General features: G+C 40.5%; 2 protein-coding genes across 2 annotated transcripts in view; one reads left to right on the top strand and one right to left on the bottom strand.

Annotated features, from left to right (window-relative positions):
• Positions 1-17,063, bottom strand: part of TNFSF4 (TNF superfamily member 4) — a 33,597-nt gene that overhangs the window by 470 nt on the left and 16,064 nt on the right. The gene's annotated exons all lie outside the window — the stretch shown is intronic.
• Positions 14,525-15,640, top strand: LOC148114772 (uncharacterized). Its single transcript, XM_087888841.1, has one exon. It carries the CDS (start codon positions 14,525-14,527, stop codon positions 15,596-15,598), a length of 1,074 nt encoding a protein of 357 aa, XP_087744967.1. The 3' UTR covers positions 15,599-15,640.

Genomic DNA, 17,063 nt, shown 5'->3' with positions numbered 1-17,063 from the left:
GAACAAAATGGATCCAGGAAACTATAGTTCAATCAGTTTGCCATCAATGCTTGGAAAAATCCTGGAAAAGTTAATCAAGCAGTAGATTTGTGAGCATGTAGAAATGAATAAAGTGATTACTAGAAGCCAGCATGGGTTTGTGAAAAACAGATAATGACAAAGAAACCTTACTGCCTTCTTTGATAAAGTGACTAAATTAGTGGATTAGGGAAATATCTGTGGATATAGTACACTTGGTCTTCAGTAAGACATTTGACAAAATTGACTACAGCCTACTGATTGATAAGATAGAACAATATGGGACAAACCATACCATCACTAGATGGATTTGCAGTTGGCTAACCAATTGCACTGAGTGTGTAGCACTCAAAAGAACTACATATAAATGGAGGGAATAAAGCAGTGGGGTACCACAAGGTTCTATCTTGAGCCCAGTGCTCTTCAACATTTTCATAAATGATCTAGATCAGGGATGTCAAACTGGATTTCTTTGAGGGCCAGATCAGCATTGTAGTTCTTTGCGGGCTGGGAGAGGAGGGAGATGGGACAGATGCCTCCTGCAGCACCCTGCCAGCCAAAATGGGGCATGGGGAGCCACACGTGACCCCCTCTGCCCCATTTTTGGCCTGAACGGCCTCCTGCAGCACTTTACCAGCCAAAGTGGGGCACGGGAGGGGGTGCCCCCCACACACATAATTTTCAGCCTCCCCACTCTTCAGCAGCACAATGCTGGCCAAAAACAGGCTTCATGGAGGCGGCCTCCCTGCAGCCTGTTTTTGGCTGGCAGAGTGTTGCAGGAGGCTGGGGAGCAGTGGTGAAATCCAATTTTTTTTACTACTGGTTCTGTGGGCATGGCTTGGTGGGTGTGGTGTGGCTTGGTGGGTGTGGCTTGGTGGACATGGCAGGGAAAGGATACCACAAAATCTCCATTCCGACCCCACTCTGGGGCCAGCCAGAGGTGGTATTTGCCAGTTCTCCGAACTACTCAAAATTTCCGCTACCGGTTCTCCGAACTGTTCAAAATTTCCGCTACCAGTTCTCCAGAACTTGTCAGAACCTTCTAGATTTCACCCCTGCTGAGGAGGCCAAAAACAAGCTGCTGGGGGGCAGCCTGCGGCCCATTTTAGCCAGCAGAGGCACCGTAGGCCGGTTCATTAATATTTCCAGGCCCTCCCCAAGGGCTGGATTCAAGCATTCCTGATCTAGATGAAGGGATTAAAGGGGAATTTATCAAATTTGCAGACATCAAGCTGAGAGGAAATGCTAACACTTTGGATGATAGCAGAATGAAATCTAAGTTGGTCAATGAGATCAAACTTTTATTCTTCCAAACTTTGGATGATAGATTCAGACAGAATATACTGAAGAATTTTGACAGATAATCCTAGACATTGGGCCCTATCCAGCAAGATGCAGTTCAATGGTGAGAAAAGTAAGGTCCTGCACTTAGGCAAGAAAAATCAAATGCATAGGTATAGATTAGGTGGCACCTGGCTCAACAGTAGTACTTATGAGAGGAATGTAGATGTCCTAGTGGACAATTACTTTGGTATGAGCTAGCAGTGTGCTGCATGCTAAAAAAGCCCATACAGTCCTAGGCTGTATCAACAGAGGGATAGCATGAAGCCAGTGGTGAAATCCAAATTTTTTTACTACCGATTCTGTGGGCATGGCTTGGTGGGCATGGTGTGGCTTGGTGGGTGTGGGTTGGTGGGCATGGCAGGGGAAGGACACTGCAAAATCTCCATTCCCACCCCACTCCAGGGGAAGGATACTGCAAAATCCCTATTCCCTCCCCACTCCTGGTGGAAGGATATTGCAAAATCTCCATTCCTACCCCACTCTGGGGCCAGCCAGAGGTGGGATTTGCCGGTTGTCCGAACTACTCAAAATTTCCGCTACTGGTTCTCCAGAACCTGTCAGAACCTGCTGGATTTCACCCCTGCATCAAGGCCACGAGGACTTTGAAATTTAGCTTGTTGCTGGGATTACCTGTTAAATGCTTTCTTTAACAGTAGATAGGTGGTAGGTCAGATTCATTGATTGATAATAGATTTTCATGTTTGTAATATTTTTAATGCAATATTAGATAGAACAGCTTTTTGTTGTCACTGGCAAAACTCAAGCATCATCTCTCTCATGTGATTTATAAGAAAGAAAAGGTAAAGAAGACAAACTAGCTGTTAACTCTGCATTAAGGACTAGAATAATATTTGCAAAAAACTGGAAAGCAGACAAAATCCTGTCAGAAGGAGAGATAATAAAGAAAATTTTAGAATGTGCAGAAATGAATAGATTATCATTGAGAATAAAAAATAGAGAGGAATCGATATATTTCAAGACATGGGGAAGTTTTTATGATTGGTTAGAAAAGAAATAAAGTAGAGAAATGAAGTGGATAGGGAAAAAACAAATAAGAGAAAAGACAATAAAAAGAATAGAAACTCAGATGACGCCTAGGTAAATGGAAAAATGGGGAAAAGAGAAAAAGTGTTACTATAAAAGTGTACATGAATGATAAAACAGATGCAATTATTAAACAAAAAGGAGTTTGAAATGAAGATATATGTAAATAGAAAATCAGGGCTGCTCGAATACCATTCTAGATTAAATTGAAACTGGATACAACAAAAGAGTGGGACAGGTGAGAGGAATAGAGAGAGGGAAGGAGGGGAGAAGAGAGGAAAGGAGAGAGAGGGAGCACGGGAGGACCACTTGCAGGGCCGAGCTGAGGATTTTGTACAGTATCTGTATGATAAAATAACTCAGATTCGGGAATGTCAGATGTAAATGCCTTATTCCCTAATGTGTAAATAATGTATATATGGGATATCGAGGGTTAACTTATTCTTTGTTTCCTAATGTATTCATAATTAACCACTCCCATCCTTGACTCCGCCCTTTGTATATATAAGGAGCCACCCTCACCATTTTCCTTGCTTCTATCTGTGAATATTCAGTGAATATAGAATGCCTGTTATGATTAAAGAGAAATATACTTGAACCTCTAATCATTATTATCATTATTGAGTCTGATCCTAAAAATATTGCAACAAACTGGTAGCAGAGGATGGTTAATTGACTCAATAAATAATTAAAAATGTCTAAGAAAGATAGGCCCAACACCAGGGCCTACAGCAAAGAAATAGAAACTGAACAAGAAATAATCAACGAATCCACAAACGCGATTTCGAGAGAATCCGAAGAGTACACCACAGAAGAAGAAGAACTAATAAATGAAAATAATGACCACGAGGAAATCGAAATAGAAAATAACGAACTCAGGTCAGAAATATTAAAGCTATTAAAAAGCCAGAAGAATGATGAAAGTCTCATCGCGAATCTCCAAGAAATGCTGGAAAACAGCGGAGCAGCGAGAGAGAAAAACATCGCCAAAGAGAAACCCAAAGACCCAAAAACTGTGAGTGATATGACTACAGAGAAAGTCATTATGAAAAAGAAAAGATGTGATACCGCGCGAAATTTTGAATGGCAGCCATCTTGGTTTCAACAAGCCTCCAAAGGGAGCGAAGCAGAGCCAATCAAAATGCTCAGTTCAAAATTTCTGGCGCGAAAAACGTTATCAGACAACGAAAGTGAAAAGGAAGATTCGAAATCTCCAGAAGAACCCGAATCAGAAAGCGAAGACGATTTAACCAAATCCCAAATAAAATCAGCAATGAAAACGCTTTTTGCTGCATTTGGGCCAAAATTAAAAATTTCCAAAGCGCCAACGAAGAAGCGAGAGAACAAGCCGATACCTCAAGACCTACACGCTCCCATCCTGACTTCGAGAGTGACAACGCCCGAGCCCAGAGAGCCATGCCGATTCCGCCCCACGCCGCAGACCGGATCAAATATCAACGCACACAAGAGAAAGAGAAGAACAATCGCCGCCATCAGAACTCCTAAAACCGAGCCAGAGACCGACTCGTCTGAAGAGGAGCAGAGCGAACGAGCTGAAATGGAGAGAACCTTCCACGACGATGCCAAAGAAGAAATGAGCAACGCGCATGTGCGAAACCACGTAGACGGTCCGGAAAGACTTGAACTGGCCAGAGAACCACGCAGACTCGTTGCGAGCATCCCCATGCCGTTTTGCAATTTCCTGCACTTGCGAGATCACGGACTACCTCAGGTTGTAAGTAATGGACAAAATAATGTGGGAAACTTACCCAGTGACTTCCCAAAACTTAGAGTTGATGGCATTAATTTGCAAGAGTGGTATCAACAGCTCCAGGTTGTCTTTATGAAAGAAAATTTACTATTCTTTATCACTAGTCCTCCAAGAAGACCTTGGACTTTAAAAATAGATTGTTTACATCATAGAGCATTCTTCTTAATAATATCTAGCGTATCTCCTGCAATGTATCATAGTATCAAACCAAACCTAACTGTCTCAGAAATAATTCAATGCATGTTTAATCTGTTTCACAGCGACAGTGTAGCTACCACTACAAGAATGTCTAAGGATTTCTTTTCTTCTAGAGTAAAACCAGGGGTTTCCATAAGTGAGCATTTGATATCTCTAAACAAAATAAGAGCTGAGCTGCATCTGAGGGGGGAAGTGATTTCAGATCAAACAATGAAAAGTGTTATTATCAATTCACTTGATTCATCATGGGATAGTTTTATGTCACACTTAGACACCATCAATCTAGGATATTTATCCATAGAGAGTCTATCTAACAAATTGATAGCTGAAGACAATTCAAGAAAAAATCGTTCTAGCAATCACACAGAACACAAATCTTTTAGGAAGGTAGCTTTCCAAGAAAAATACAATGAAACTTTTAAATGCCACAATTGTGGGTCCAGGGAACACAATAGAAGAGACTGTCCCAAAATATCAAAGGAGAGACATAGGCCAGAATATAGAAGCAGATACAATTATAGACAGTCTTCCACAGATAGATATAAATATAGAAGCCCACCAAATTACAGAGAAAGTAGAGGGGGTAGAGAAAATTCAAAAGAGAGAAAATCTGGTTCACTGAATGGACTAAATAAACAGGACAGCACTAAAACACAACAAAATGAGAACAATAATTGGCTTATCGATTCTGGGGCAACCAATCACACCACTAATAACAAAAATATTCTGTCTTCATTTACAGAAGATAAGTTTGTAATAAAGGTAGCTAATCAAGAAAAGGTTCAAGTATTAGGCAGAGGAAACATAACATTGCCTGGTCTAGGAAAAATAGAGGGGGTATTGTTAATTCCTGAAATACCTCATAACATACTAAGTGTCATAAAACTAAGTAGAGATTCTGATATCAATATAGTTTTCTCAAAGGGGAAAGCAACTTTAGAGAAGGACAAAACAAATGTAGGTACTGTGATGATTAAAGGAGGCCTACCCTATCTGGTAACTAAAGAAAGATGGTTACATAACATTGACTCAAATATGGAAGATTGTATTGAGGCAGGTGATGAAAATGATAGTAACAGTGACAATGATGAATGCGAAATATCTCATGATCACACAAATACACACAAAGAGAAGAAACCAAGAATAGGTAAACCAATTCATGATGAGTGTGCTCACATCTTACATAGGAAGTTAGGACATGCAAGTTTTCCTGTAGTACAAAAAATGACTGAACACGCAGAAGGTGTCAAAATAAAAAATTGTGAAAATTATTTGGAATGCTCAGTATGTAAATCCACTAAACTAAAAACTAGTCCCAGGCCAAAAAAATCCAACAGATCAACTAACAAAATTTTTGACTTAGTACATATGGACTTAGTTGGTCCATTAACTCCATCAATCACTTATAGAAAACGTTACTTCCTAACAATAGTAGATGACTACAGTCGCTATGGTTTTGTTTACACATTAAAACACAAGGATGAAACCTTTCAGAAATTTAAGGAATTCTACAAACGCATAGAAACACAACATAATATCAGAATAAAACAAATTATGACAGATAGGGGATGTGAATTCATGTCTAAAGAATTCTCCCAATGGTTAAAGGATAGAGGAATGCTACATTTCACGTCTAGTCCATTTTCTGCATTCCAAAACGGGATTGCAGAGAGAAAGAATTCCACACTACAAACCATGATTAGGTGCACATTAGAGGATGCTGGTTTAGGCAAACAATTCTGGTCAGAAGCCTTACATTATTCAAATTACACTCAAAATAGAACCTGGTCTGTGAATTGTGAATAAAACACCATATGAGGTGATGTATAATAGGAAACCCAAATTAGCACACATGCACATATTTGGAGTCACTGCAGACGTACACATACCCAAGCAGTTGAGAAGAAAGGGAGAAAACGTATCCAGAAGATTAAGATTTATGGGATATGAAACTGGCACCAAAGGGTACAGATTCATTGATAATAATAACAAATTTATAGTCTCCAGAACAGCTGTGTTCCATGAACAAGCCAATTGGTCTAAATTACATCTTAATGAAATATTTCCAGATAAATGCAAAGATACAAAATCTTGTGAGGAAGGAACAATAGAAAATCGAAATATCAACAAAAATACAAACAAAACCAAAACTTGGACAAATAGTCAGCACAAAATAAAGACAGACACATTAACTAAAAAGGAAGCAAGATATTTGCATGACAACCATAGCAAACCTGAAAGAGCTATTAGAAACAATAGAAATCAAGTACCAGGTAAATACAGAGATTACATAATGCATATGGATGGTGAACAAATAACACCTAATACATATGAGGAAGTATTAAAACTCCCTTATGAAGAAAAAGAAAAATGGGAACTAGCTATGAAAAAGGAGATGGAAAGTTTGCAAGGATTAAATGTATTCACACCTGCGACTGCACCTAAAGATAAAACAATCATAGGAACTAGGTGGATTTATAAAATTAAGAATCTAGAAGGAGGCAATACTCTATACAAAGCCAGATTAGTTGCACAAGGTTATGCACAAAAATATCCGGAGGACTATACTGACACATACTCTCCTACAGTGAGAACAGAGAGTGTTAAAACAGCTCTGGTAGTGGCATCTGCACTCAATCTTGATGTATTTCAATATGACATACAGACTGCGTACTTACACGCAAAACTAGATAAGGAAATATATGTAAGGGCACCACACAGTCAATACACTAATAAGAATGAAATCTGGCTATTGAACAAGAGTCTATACGGGTTAAAACAATCTGGCAAAAGATGGTATGATTGTTTGGTAAAAGTACTTAAGACCATGGATTTTAACGCTACCACCGCTGATAACTGTTTCTTTGTAAAAAAAAGTGATGATCACATTGAATTCGTGTTAATTTATGTAGATGATATTTTATATATAGGAAAACACAAGGAGAGAAGAGAAACCTTTGTAAATAAGCTAAACGAACATTTTTCGTTGAAATCTCTAGGTAAAGTAAACAAATACCTTGGTGTACAAATTAACAAGACTAGAAGGGGATTCAAACTTACTCAGAAAGATAAGATTATTGAACTTCTAAACAAATGCAATTTAAACAATGCTAAACCATGTGACACTCCTATGCAAACTGATTTCCTTAGAAACACTGATGAGTCTTCCCCTGAATTCAAAGATAATACATTTTATAGATCGGTCATAGGTTCACTTCTTTATATATCTAATTGGACCAGGCCAGATATTGCATTACCTCTCAATTTATTGTCAAGACATGTTAGTAAACCAACTATGTATCATTGGGAAGCTGTCAAAAGAATTCTAAGATATCTAAAAAGTACATTAGACTTTTGTTTAGTATTAGAACCTAGTAATGACAAAGAACCAAAACTTACTTGTTACGCAGATGCGGATTGGGCTGGAGATATATCATGCAGAAAGAGCACTTCTGGTTATATTTTTCTATTAAATAACTGTCCAGTTTACTGGTACACTGGTAAACAAGAACTGGTAGCCACTTCAACCACAGAAGCGGAATATGTCTGTTTATCCAAAGCTGCAAATAACCTTGTATGGTTTAATGATTTGATTTCAGATGTCTGGAAAAAACCTGCTTTACCTTTTGTTATGCATGAAGATAATAAAGCAGCCATTGAAATATCCAGATCCGATGCCATTGGACAAAGATCCAGGCATATAGATATAAAATTTAAACATGTGAGACAATTGTCTCAAGATGGATTTATCAAAGCAGTGCATTGTGATACCTCTGAACAATTAGCTGACATATTAACGAAGCCTTTACCTTCTAAACAGCACAAATATTTAACTTCAAAATTATATGTCTTATATTGTCCTGAATCTGAATGTAATTGGTGTTGTATAGCGAACCGGCATTTAGAGGGGGATTTGTCAGATGTAAATGCCTTATTCCCTAATGTGTAAATAATGTATATATGGGATATCGAGGGTTAACTTATTCTTTGTTTCCTAATGTATTCATAATTAACCACTCCCATCCTTGACTCCGCCCTTTGTATATATAAGGAGCCACCCTCACCATTTTCCTTGCTTCTATCTGTGAATATTCAGTGAATATAGAATGCCTGTTATGATTAAAGAGAAATACACTTGAACCTCTAATCATTATTATCATTATTGAGTCTGATCCTAAAAATATTGCAACAGGGAAGACTTGGCCGCTGACTGGGTTAGTTCAGACGAGATGACTGAGGCAGGCCTTGAGAGTGTTATCTGGGAGGAGTTCGGTCCTGTGGCTCCCGAGGACGTGGACAGGATCTTGGGACGGCTGAACGCGACCACATGTTTATTGGACCCATGTCCCTCCTGGTTGGTGCTGGCTTCCCAGGAGGTTACACGAGGCTGGCTCCAGGGGATTATCAATGCTTCTTTGAGCGAGGGTGTCCTGCCGGCCACCTTGAAAGAGGCGGTGGTGAGGCCTCTCCTCAAGAAGCCATCCCTAGATCCGGCTGTTTTGGCTAACTATCGTCCAGTCTCCAACCTTCATTTTGTTGCGAAGGTTGTTGAGAGTGTGGTGGTGTGACAGCTTCCCCAGTACCTGGATGAAGCTGTCTATTTGGATCCACTCCAGTCCGGCTTCAGACCTGGGTACAGCACGGAAATGGCATTGGTCGCGTTGGTGGATGATCTCTGGAGGGCCCGGGATAGGGGTTATTCCTCTATCCTGGTCCTATTAGACCTCTCAGCGGCTTTTGATACCATCGACCATGGTATCATGTTGCGCCGGCTGGAGGGACTGGGAGTGGGGGGCACCGTTTTGCGGTGGTTCTCCTCCTATCTCTCCGACCGGTCGCAATCTGTGTTGACAGGGGGGCAGCGGTTGACCCCAAGGTGCCTTGTTTGTGGGGTGCCACAAGGGTCGGTCCTCTCGCCCCTCCTGTTCAACATTTATGTGAAGCCGCTGGGTGAGATCATCCGTGGTTTTGGGGTGGAGTTCCATCAGTATGCTGATGATACTCAGCTGTACATTTCCACCCCAGACCATCCCAACGATGCCTTGGAAGTGATGTCCCAGTGCCTGGAGGCTGTGCGGGTCTGGATGGGGAGAAACAGGCTTCGACTCAACCCTTCCAAGACCGAGTGGCTGTGGCTGCCGGCGTCCCGGTATAGCCAGCTGACGCCATCGCTGGTTATTGGGGGCGAATCATTGGCCCCCACGGAAGGGGCCCACAACTTGGGTGTCCTCCTGGATGCACGGCTGTCTTTAGAAGGGCATATGATGGCCGTGGCCAGGGGGGCTTTTTATCAGGTTCACCTGATATGCCAGTTGCGCCCCTTTCTGGACCGGGACTCCCTATGCACGGTCACTCAAGTACTCGTCACCTCTCGTCTGGACTATTGTAACGCTCTCTACATGGGGCTCCCCTTGGGGTACACCCGGAGGCTCCAACTGGTGCAGAATGCGGCTACGTGGGGGATTATGGGAGCGATGGGGTGCTCCCATGTGACTCCTCTCCTGCGCGAACTGCATTGGCTTCTGGTGGACTTCCGGGTGCGCTTCAAGGTGTTGGTGATCACCTTTAAAGCGCTCCATGGCTTAGGGCCGGGGTACTTACGGGACCACCTTCTGCCACCAATAGCCTCCCACTGGCCAGTTCGCTTCCACAGAGAGGGCCTCCTCAGGGTGCCGTTGGCCAGACAATGCCGGCTGGTGACCCCCAGGAGGAGAGCCTTCTCTGTGGTGGCACCTACCCTTTGGAACAATCTACCCCCAGAGAGTGATCTCCGACCTCCGGACTTTTCATCGGGCCCTAAAAACTTATTTTTTTCAGTTAGCCGGTCTGTCTTGATTTTATGGTTGGTTTTAAAATTTGATACGGATTTTAAATTGATAAGTTTTAAATTACGGGCCAAATTTATTTAATTATTTTAAATCTATTTTTAACTGTAACTTTATGTATACATGTTTTTATTTTGGCTGTTCACTGCCCTGAGTCCGAAAGGAGAAGGGCGGTATAGAAGTTTGAATAATAAGAATAATAAGAGAGGGATAGAAGAAAGGGAAAAGGAGAGGAAGAAAAGGGAGGGGAAAGAAGAGTAGGAGAGAGGGTTAGAAAGGGAGGAAGAAGAGAGGAGTGGGGAAAGGGGGGAATAGAAGGGGAGGAGAGGAGAGGAGGAATGAAGAAAGTAGAAAGGGACAGAAGAAAAAAGAGGAGGGAAGAAGAAAAGAAAAGGTTGTGGTAAAACAAAGAAGAGGAAATGGTAAAAGAGCAGCCCTGAACAAATAAAAATGAAAGTTAAAGGATAAGATAAATGACCAATGATTAATGATGGATAAGAGACTGCACTCTTAAATATGTTTATGAGAAATTAAAATAAAAAATGTTATGTAAAAAAATCCCTCTGCATTAAGGAGGAAGGGCTTTTTTTCTTTGTTTACACAATAAAGGCTCACTGTTGTCTATGGAGATTGTTACATCTCAGTTGGAGAAACAAAACAACCACTTCATAAACACATGGCAAAACATAGGAGAACAAACCCATCATGACAAGATTTAGTGGTCCATCTGCATTTGAAAGACAAAGGTCATCTTTTTGAAAGAGGGATCCAAGAGAATGCGGCCACGTGGGTGGTTATGGGTGCGACTCGATGCACCCACGTAACACTCCTCCTGCGCGAGCTGCACTGGCTCCCGGTGGTCTTCCGGGTGCGATTCAAGGTGTTGGTTACCACCTTTAAAGTGCTCCATGGCTTAGGACCGGGGTATATACGAGACCGCCTTCTGCCATCAACAACCTCCCACCGGCCAATATGCTCCCACAGAGAGGGACTCCTCAGGGTGCCATCAGCCAAACAATGCCGACTGGCGACACCAGGGGGAGAGCCTTCTCTGTGGGGGCACCAGCCCTCTGGAATGAGCTGCCCCTAGAGCTTCATCTTAGCCCCGATCTGCGTACTTTTTGCCGCACCCTTAAGAACCTTCTGTTCGGACTTCCAGTGGCAACGCGTCATCGATAGCAGCTCCTTTCGGAGCGCTAGCCCCGCAATCTTGTAAAAGCCACTAAAACAGCGAAAAACAGCTGTTTAGCGGCTTGAAAATTTTCCCCTCGGGAAAAGAGGGGAAAGAGAGCAGCCAGCCTTGAGTAGAGCTCCCCAAGAGTCCCAGGAATAATTCCTGGGGCACGAAGGGTGAGAGCTCCCTAGAAGACTGACACAAGCTCTGGACCTGGGACGCTTCTGCATTTAGGAGAACAAGACGCTGCGACCATCCCTGCAACATTTTAACACTATTTTGGGTACAAAAGCAGGCAGAGCAAAGGCAGGAGGAACTCCAATTGCAAGTATCAAACTTTAACTCCTGTGTATTGAATACTTCCTTCTTGATTGCTGTGGGAAGAAAGCAAAAGGAAATGGTGCCAAGCCTTAATTGGGTGTGGTACCGAAAGTTAACTTCAAAGTACTCATCTGCGCTGAGTCTCTGCTGCTAATAAATGGAATTTGTTTCAAAAGAAAGAAGAATTAAATTGGACTGTAGAGAAATTTAAATTTACTGAGGACTGAAACTAATTGGAAACTGAGTTAATTTCTGGGATTGGTTGTTGTAAAAGTTTTAATCTGGAACTGAAAATTGGAAAATGGCTTCTAAGCAAATAAAGATTGCTGGGGCTAAAATTACTGTGAGTTCCCCTATTCCACCACCCAAACCACAATCTTTGACAGCACCAGCAGAACCACAAGTTTTAACCCTGGAAGCCTTGCAGCAAGCCTTAAAGCTGCAAGCCTTCTCTTTAGAGTAGTGGTTCTCAACCTTCCTAATGCCGCGACCCTTTAATACAATTCCTCATGTTGTGACCCCCAACCAGGGGTGGGTTCTGATTTTTTTTACTACCGGTTTTGTGGGCATGGCTTATTTTGTGGGCGTGGCTTGGAGGTCATGTGACTGGGTGGGCGTGGCTAGCTGGTCATGTGACCGGGTGGCCATGGCTATGTGTATAGGGACTACTCAGAGGGCTGAAAAAAGTCATTTCTGACAGGTTCTCACACTTTTGACTGGTCCTCACACTTATGACCATCCTCACATTTATGCCCATGCAGCATTCTTAACAATCATGTCACTCATTTCACAACTGCTTCTTTTTACCATGGTGATAAGATAGGGCAAAAGACGTAAAATGTGAGGATAGTCGTAAATTCGACATCTGGTCAAAAGTGCGAGGACCAGTCAAAAATAACTTTTTCAACCCTCTGAGTAGTCCATATGCACAAAAGAACTACCCAGAGGGCTGAAAAATGTGATTTCTGACAGGTCCTCGCACTTTTGACCGGTCTTCTCACTTATGACTGGTCATCATTTATGCCCATTGTAGCATTCTTAACAACTGTGTCACTCATTTCACAACTGCTTCTCTTCACCATGGTGACAAGATAGGGCAAAAACGTAAAATGTGAGGACAGTCGTAAGTTCGAGGACTGGTCAAAAGTGCGAGGACCAGTCAGAAATAACTTTTTCAGCCCTCTGAGTAGTCCATATGCATAAAAGGATACAGCAATAGAGAGGGATGAAGGAAGGGAAGGGAAATTAGAGTAGGAGTGAGGGTAAGAGAGGGAGGAAGTAGGGAGGAGAAGAAGAGGGGGAGGAAGAGAAAGTAAGAAGGAAAGAAAAGAGAGAGGTGGTAGGTTTGAGGAGAAAGATTGCTGTACAATAAAAAAGATTAAAGGGAAGAAAGCCAGCCCCAAACAAATATAAAGATATTAAGATAAAGAATGAATTGTTAAACTTTAAAGAATAAAAGAGAACAAATATGAATAAATAGCAATAATTAGAAACACACATACAAACATACAATGTATTTTCTTTGAACAGAGTATTTGGCTGGTTCACAAATTTAAACAGTGTTTAGTCATTTCAATTAAACTTACAATTTCTATATTTCCTTTTTGCCATGTTTATTCCTCATCTATTTTTGTAAAAAACCAATATTACCCTTCATCCTCATCTCTAATCTTAATCAAATTCTTCTATTCTATATTATACCCCTTCCCATTGTCATCTATTTTTATATCCATCCTCACATTGGTTAATTATGTAATATTACAGTTGTTTAATACAAATTCAACATTTTAATATAAATCAATTAGTTATATAACTACCTTTTTTGTATATTAATCAATATGAACATGAATATTCCAATTATTTTCATGCAATCCAATTTCTTACAAATCAATTAATTATATTTACCAATAATAATAAACTAAATAATTTCCCCCATATATTCCTCCAAACCACAACTTAACCATTTCTGCTTTCAACACAATATACAATTAATAGTATCGCAATTATTACAATTCCCTAGTTAAATAGAGCTTTTTTTCTTTTGTGTTTTAAAATCTTGAACTCTCCTCTTTTTCCCTAAATTTCCCATTGTTTGCACCTACCTTTTTTGGTGAGGAAAAAGAAAAGAAATCTGCCTGCCTAATTTTCCAACGTTGCAGCAACAGCAAAGCCAACAGCCTGCTTTACTTTCAGTTTCATTTTTCAGCATAGCTAGGGGAAAAAATATCTGCTCCAGCAAGCAGCAGAGCCCTGAGCAAAACAGCCGAGAGCAAATCAGCTGAGAGTCGGGAGCCGATCTAATCAAGGGCTAATTAGCCTATGCTGAAGCTCCGTGGGCCAATAAAATTACAAAAAAACACCGAACCCTTTGTTAAATTGCTGGCTCGCCCGCCCCTCGCCCACCACTATTTATTGGCAATAAATAGTGGTGCGGAGGGGTGGGGCAAGGGGCGGGGCGAGCCAGCAATTTAACAAAGGGTTCGGCCAAACTCCCTAGAACCGGCAGAATCCCACCACTGGCTATAGGGCGGCCCTTTGAAGCCCTGCGGCAAGAATTTAAACAGTTTTTTTTCCTCTAGCCATCAGCTGGGACTCAGGAGGCAGCAATACATTGGGAGTGGGCGGGGTAAGCGAATGGCCGGCGATCCAACAGAGCAGAGAGTGAGGGTGAGTGAAGGCGTGGGGGGGGGTGAGAGAGGGCTTTGGCGACCCCTGTGAAATGGCCATTCGACCCCCAAAGGGGTCACGACCCCCAGGTTGAGAACCGCTGCTTTGGAGGAAAAAATTACTTCTGTTTTTGATGAAAAAATAAAAGTGGTTACTGATAAAATGGATGAAGTAACTGGAGAAGTGACAGAAATTAAGGATGAAATTCAAGCTCCAAATAAGGCAATTAGAGAAGATATTATTTTTGCATTTAAAGGTTTGGCAAGCCATATTGAAGGGTTAGATGAAAGATTAGAGGAAGTTAATCAATCAAACGTGAATTTGGAGAACAGAATGGGAGAGGTTCAGATTCAGATAGAAAAAGCAGACTCAGGGGTGGTGATGATACAATATAGATTGATGGAATTTGCTATAAGAATAAGAGGCCTGAAAGAAAATACCCAAGAGAATTTGAGAGAAATTTTTGCAGAAGCCTTTGCACAGATAATTCAAGAAAGAAAGGAGGATCTGGATTGGCAAATGGGTAAAATTTATCACGTTAATTCATGGGTGGCCAGGCAGAGAAATTTACCAAGAGACATTCTAATTTACTTTACAACAAGAAGGCTAAGAAATATGATATTGCAGGCTTCCTACAAAAATAAACCTGAAGTGGCTGGGCAGGAAGTTCTAACATTAAAAGAAATCCCTCCCAAAATGTTGAGAGCAAGGAAGGACTATGCTTTTGTGGTGGATGAACTCAGAAAACATCAGATACAGTATAGATGGGAGATTCCAATTGGATTGGTGGTGGATTATTCAGGACAGAGATTCCGTCTTAATACATTATGGAAGGCAAGGGATTTTTACTTTAATGTATTAAAGGCTGGAGGTTCTTCTTCTCCAGAAACCAAAAGAAGAAAGGAAATAGAGGAAACAAGAATGGGAGTGAAAGAAATTACTCAGGCTCAGGCAGAGGCTAAAGGAGGGGCTTTGATTGTTGAAGAAGATTTACTACAACTTACGAGCTCTGCCCAAGATATGGAGTTATTTGGCAAAGTAGAGGAGCCGAGGGATCAAAGACAGACTCGAGCAGCAATGAAACGCCAAGAAGAATTAAAGGTGCAGCAAGTTCAGATCAAAGCACAAGAAACTACAAAATCAGAAGCAGTAGGAGGGGCTAGGCCGAAGATCAAAGTGAAAGATGACCTTCAGCTAATGCTTGGAAAGCTTCAAAGTGCCAAAAATGGCAAGTAAATTTCTAACTTGGAATGTCAATGGATTAAACTCACCGCAAAAGAGGAGGAAAATATTTCATTATCTGAAGCAGTATAAAAATGACATTATATGCCTACATATTAGAATGCAAGATCAAAAATATTTAACAAATGCAAGATTGGGGACACATTTTATAGCATCTGCACTGGAGAAGAAAAATGGTATAGTTATATACATAAAAAAAGGCTTAATAGCTAAATTAATTGAAGCAGACCCACAACAAAGATATATTGCAATTGAAATCTTAACAGAAGGGAAAAAAACATTATTGATTGGACTATATGCACCAAACCAGCAACAAGAAAGTTTTTATAAGACTTTACATGCTAAATTAATACAGTGGAATTATAAAACACATATAATGATGGGAGACTGGAATGGAGTTTTGGATATTAAAAAGGACAAAAGAGGATCTCTACAAAATATTCAAACACGTGCTAGATTGCCTAAATCTTTTTTTGATATGATGGAGGATATGGAGTTGAGAGATATTTGGTGCGAAAGGAACGGAGAAGAGAAAGATTTTACTTTCTTTTCTGACAGACATTAGTCATTTTCCAGGATTGATTTTATATTAATTTCTAATAAATTCTTTTCTAGGGTGAAGAAAACGAAGATATGTCCAAGAACATTAACAGATCATAGTCTGGTTTGGATGGAATTAGAATATGAAAAGGCACCCAGGAAGTCCTGGAGGCTGAATGAAAATTTGTTTAGATATGAGGAAAATGTGAAAGAATGTAAACAATTTATGAAAGAATTTTTTGTTATGAATTTGCATAAAGGTAACCTATGGAGATGGTTTGGGATGCAAGTAAAGCATATATGAGAGGTATCTTAATTTATTTGAATAATAAATATAGACGTAAACAGGAAAGGAAACGGAAGGAGTTAAAAGAAGAAATAAAAAATAAAGAGCAAGTATTAATTTTAAACCCAACTGATAAGAAAACAAAAGAAGCAATTAACTTATTGCAAGGACAATTTAATATGTTGATGGCAGACCAGGTGGCAACTAATTTGCAATATGCCAAACATAATTCCTTTTGTAATGCAAATAAACCAGGCAGATGGTTGGCATATTTGCTTAGGAAAAAACAAAAGCTACGTACTATAGAGAAAATAGAATATAAGGGTAAAGAGGTGTACCAGAAAAATATGATTAAAAAAGCATTTTCAGAATTCTATACGAAGTTGTATACTAGTGATAAGATTCAAGGTATAGATATAGATAAATATTTACAGAGGGGGAATATTTCTATAATGTCAGAAGAACAAAGGGAAGGTTTGAATTAATTGATAACTGTTGAGGAAATTATTTTAGCAATTAAACAATTGAAGGTGGGAAAAGCCCCCGGGACAGATGGGTTGACAGCAGTTTATTATAAAAATCTGCAGATAGAAATGGTGGAACCACTTAAAGAATTATTTAATAAAATACAAA

Source organism: Pantherophis guttatus, chromosome 3, assembly GCF_059756535.1.
Source record: "Pantherophis guttatus breed Tessera chromosome 3, ASM5975653v1, whole genome shotgun sequence".
Classification (NCBI taxonomy): Eukaryota; Metazoa; Chordata; class Lepidosauria; order Squamata; family Colubridae; genus Pantherophis; species Pantherophis guttatus.
Note: the sequence above shows the minus strand (reverse complement) of the source record. Positions and strands in the feature narration are given on the sequence as shown.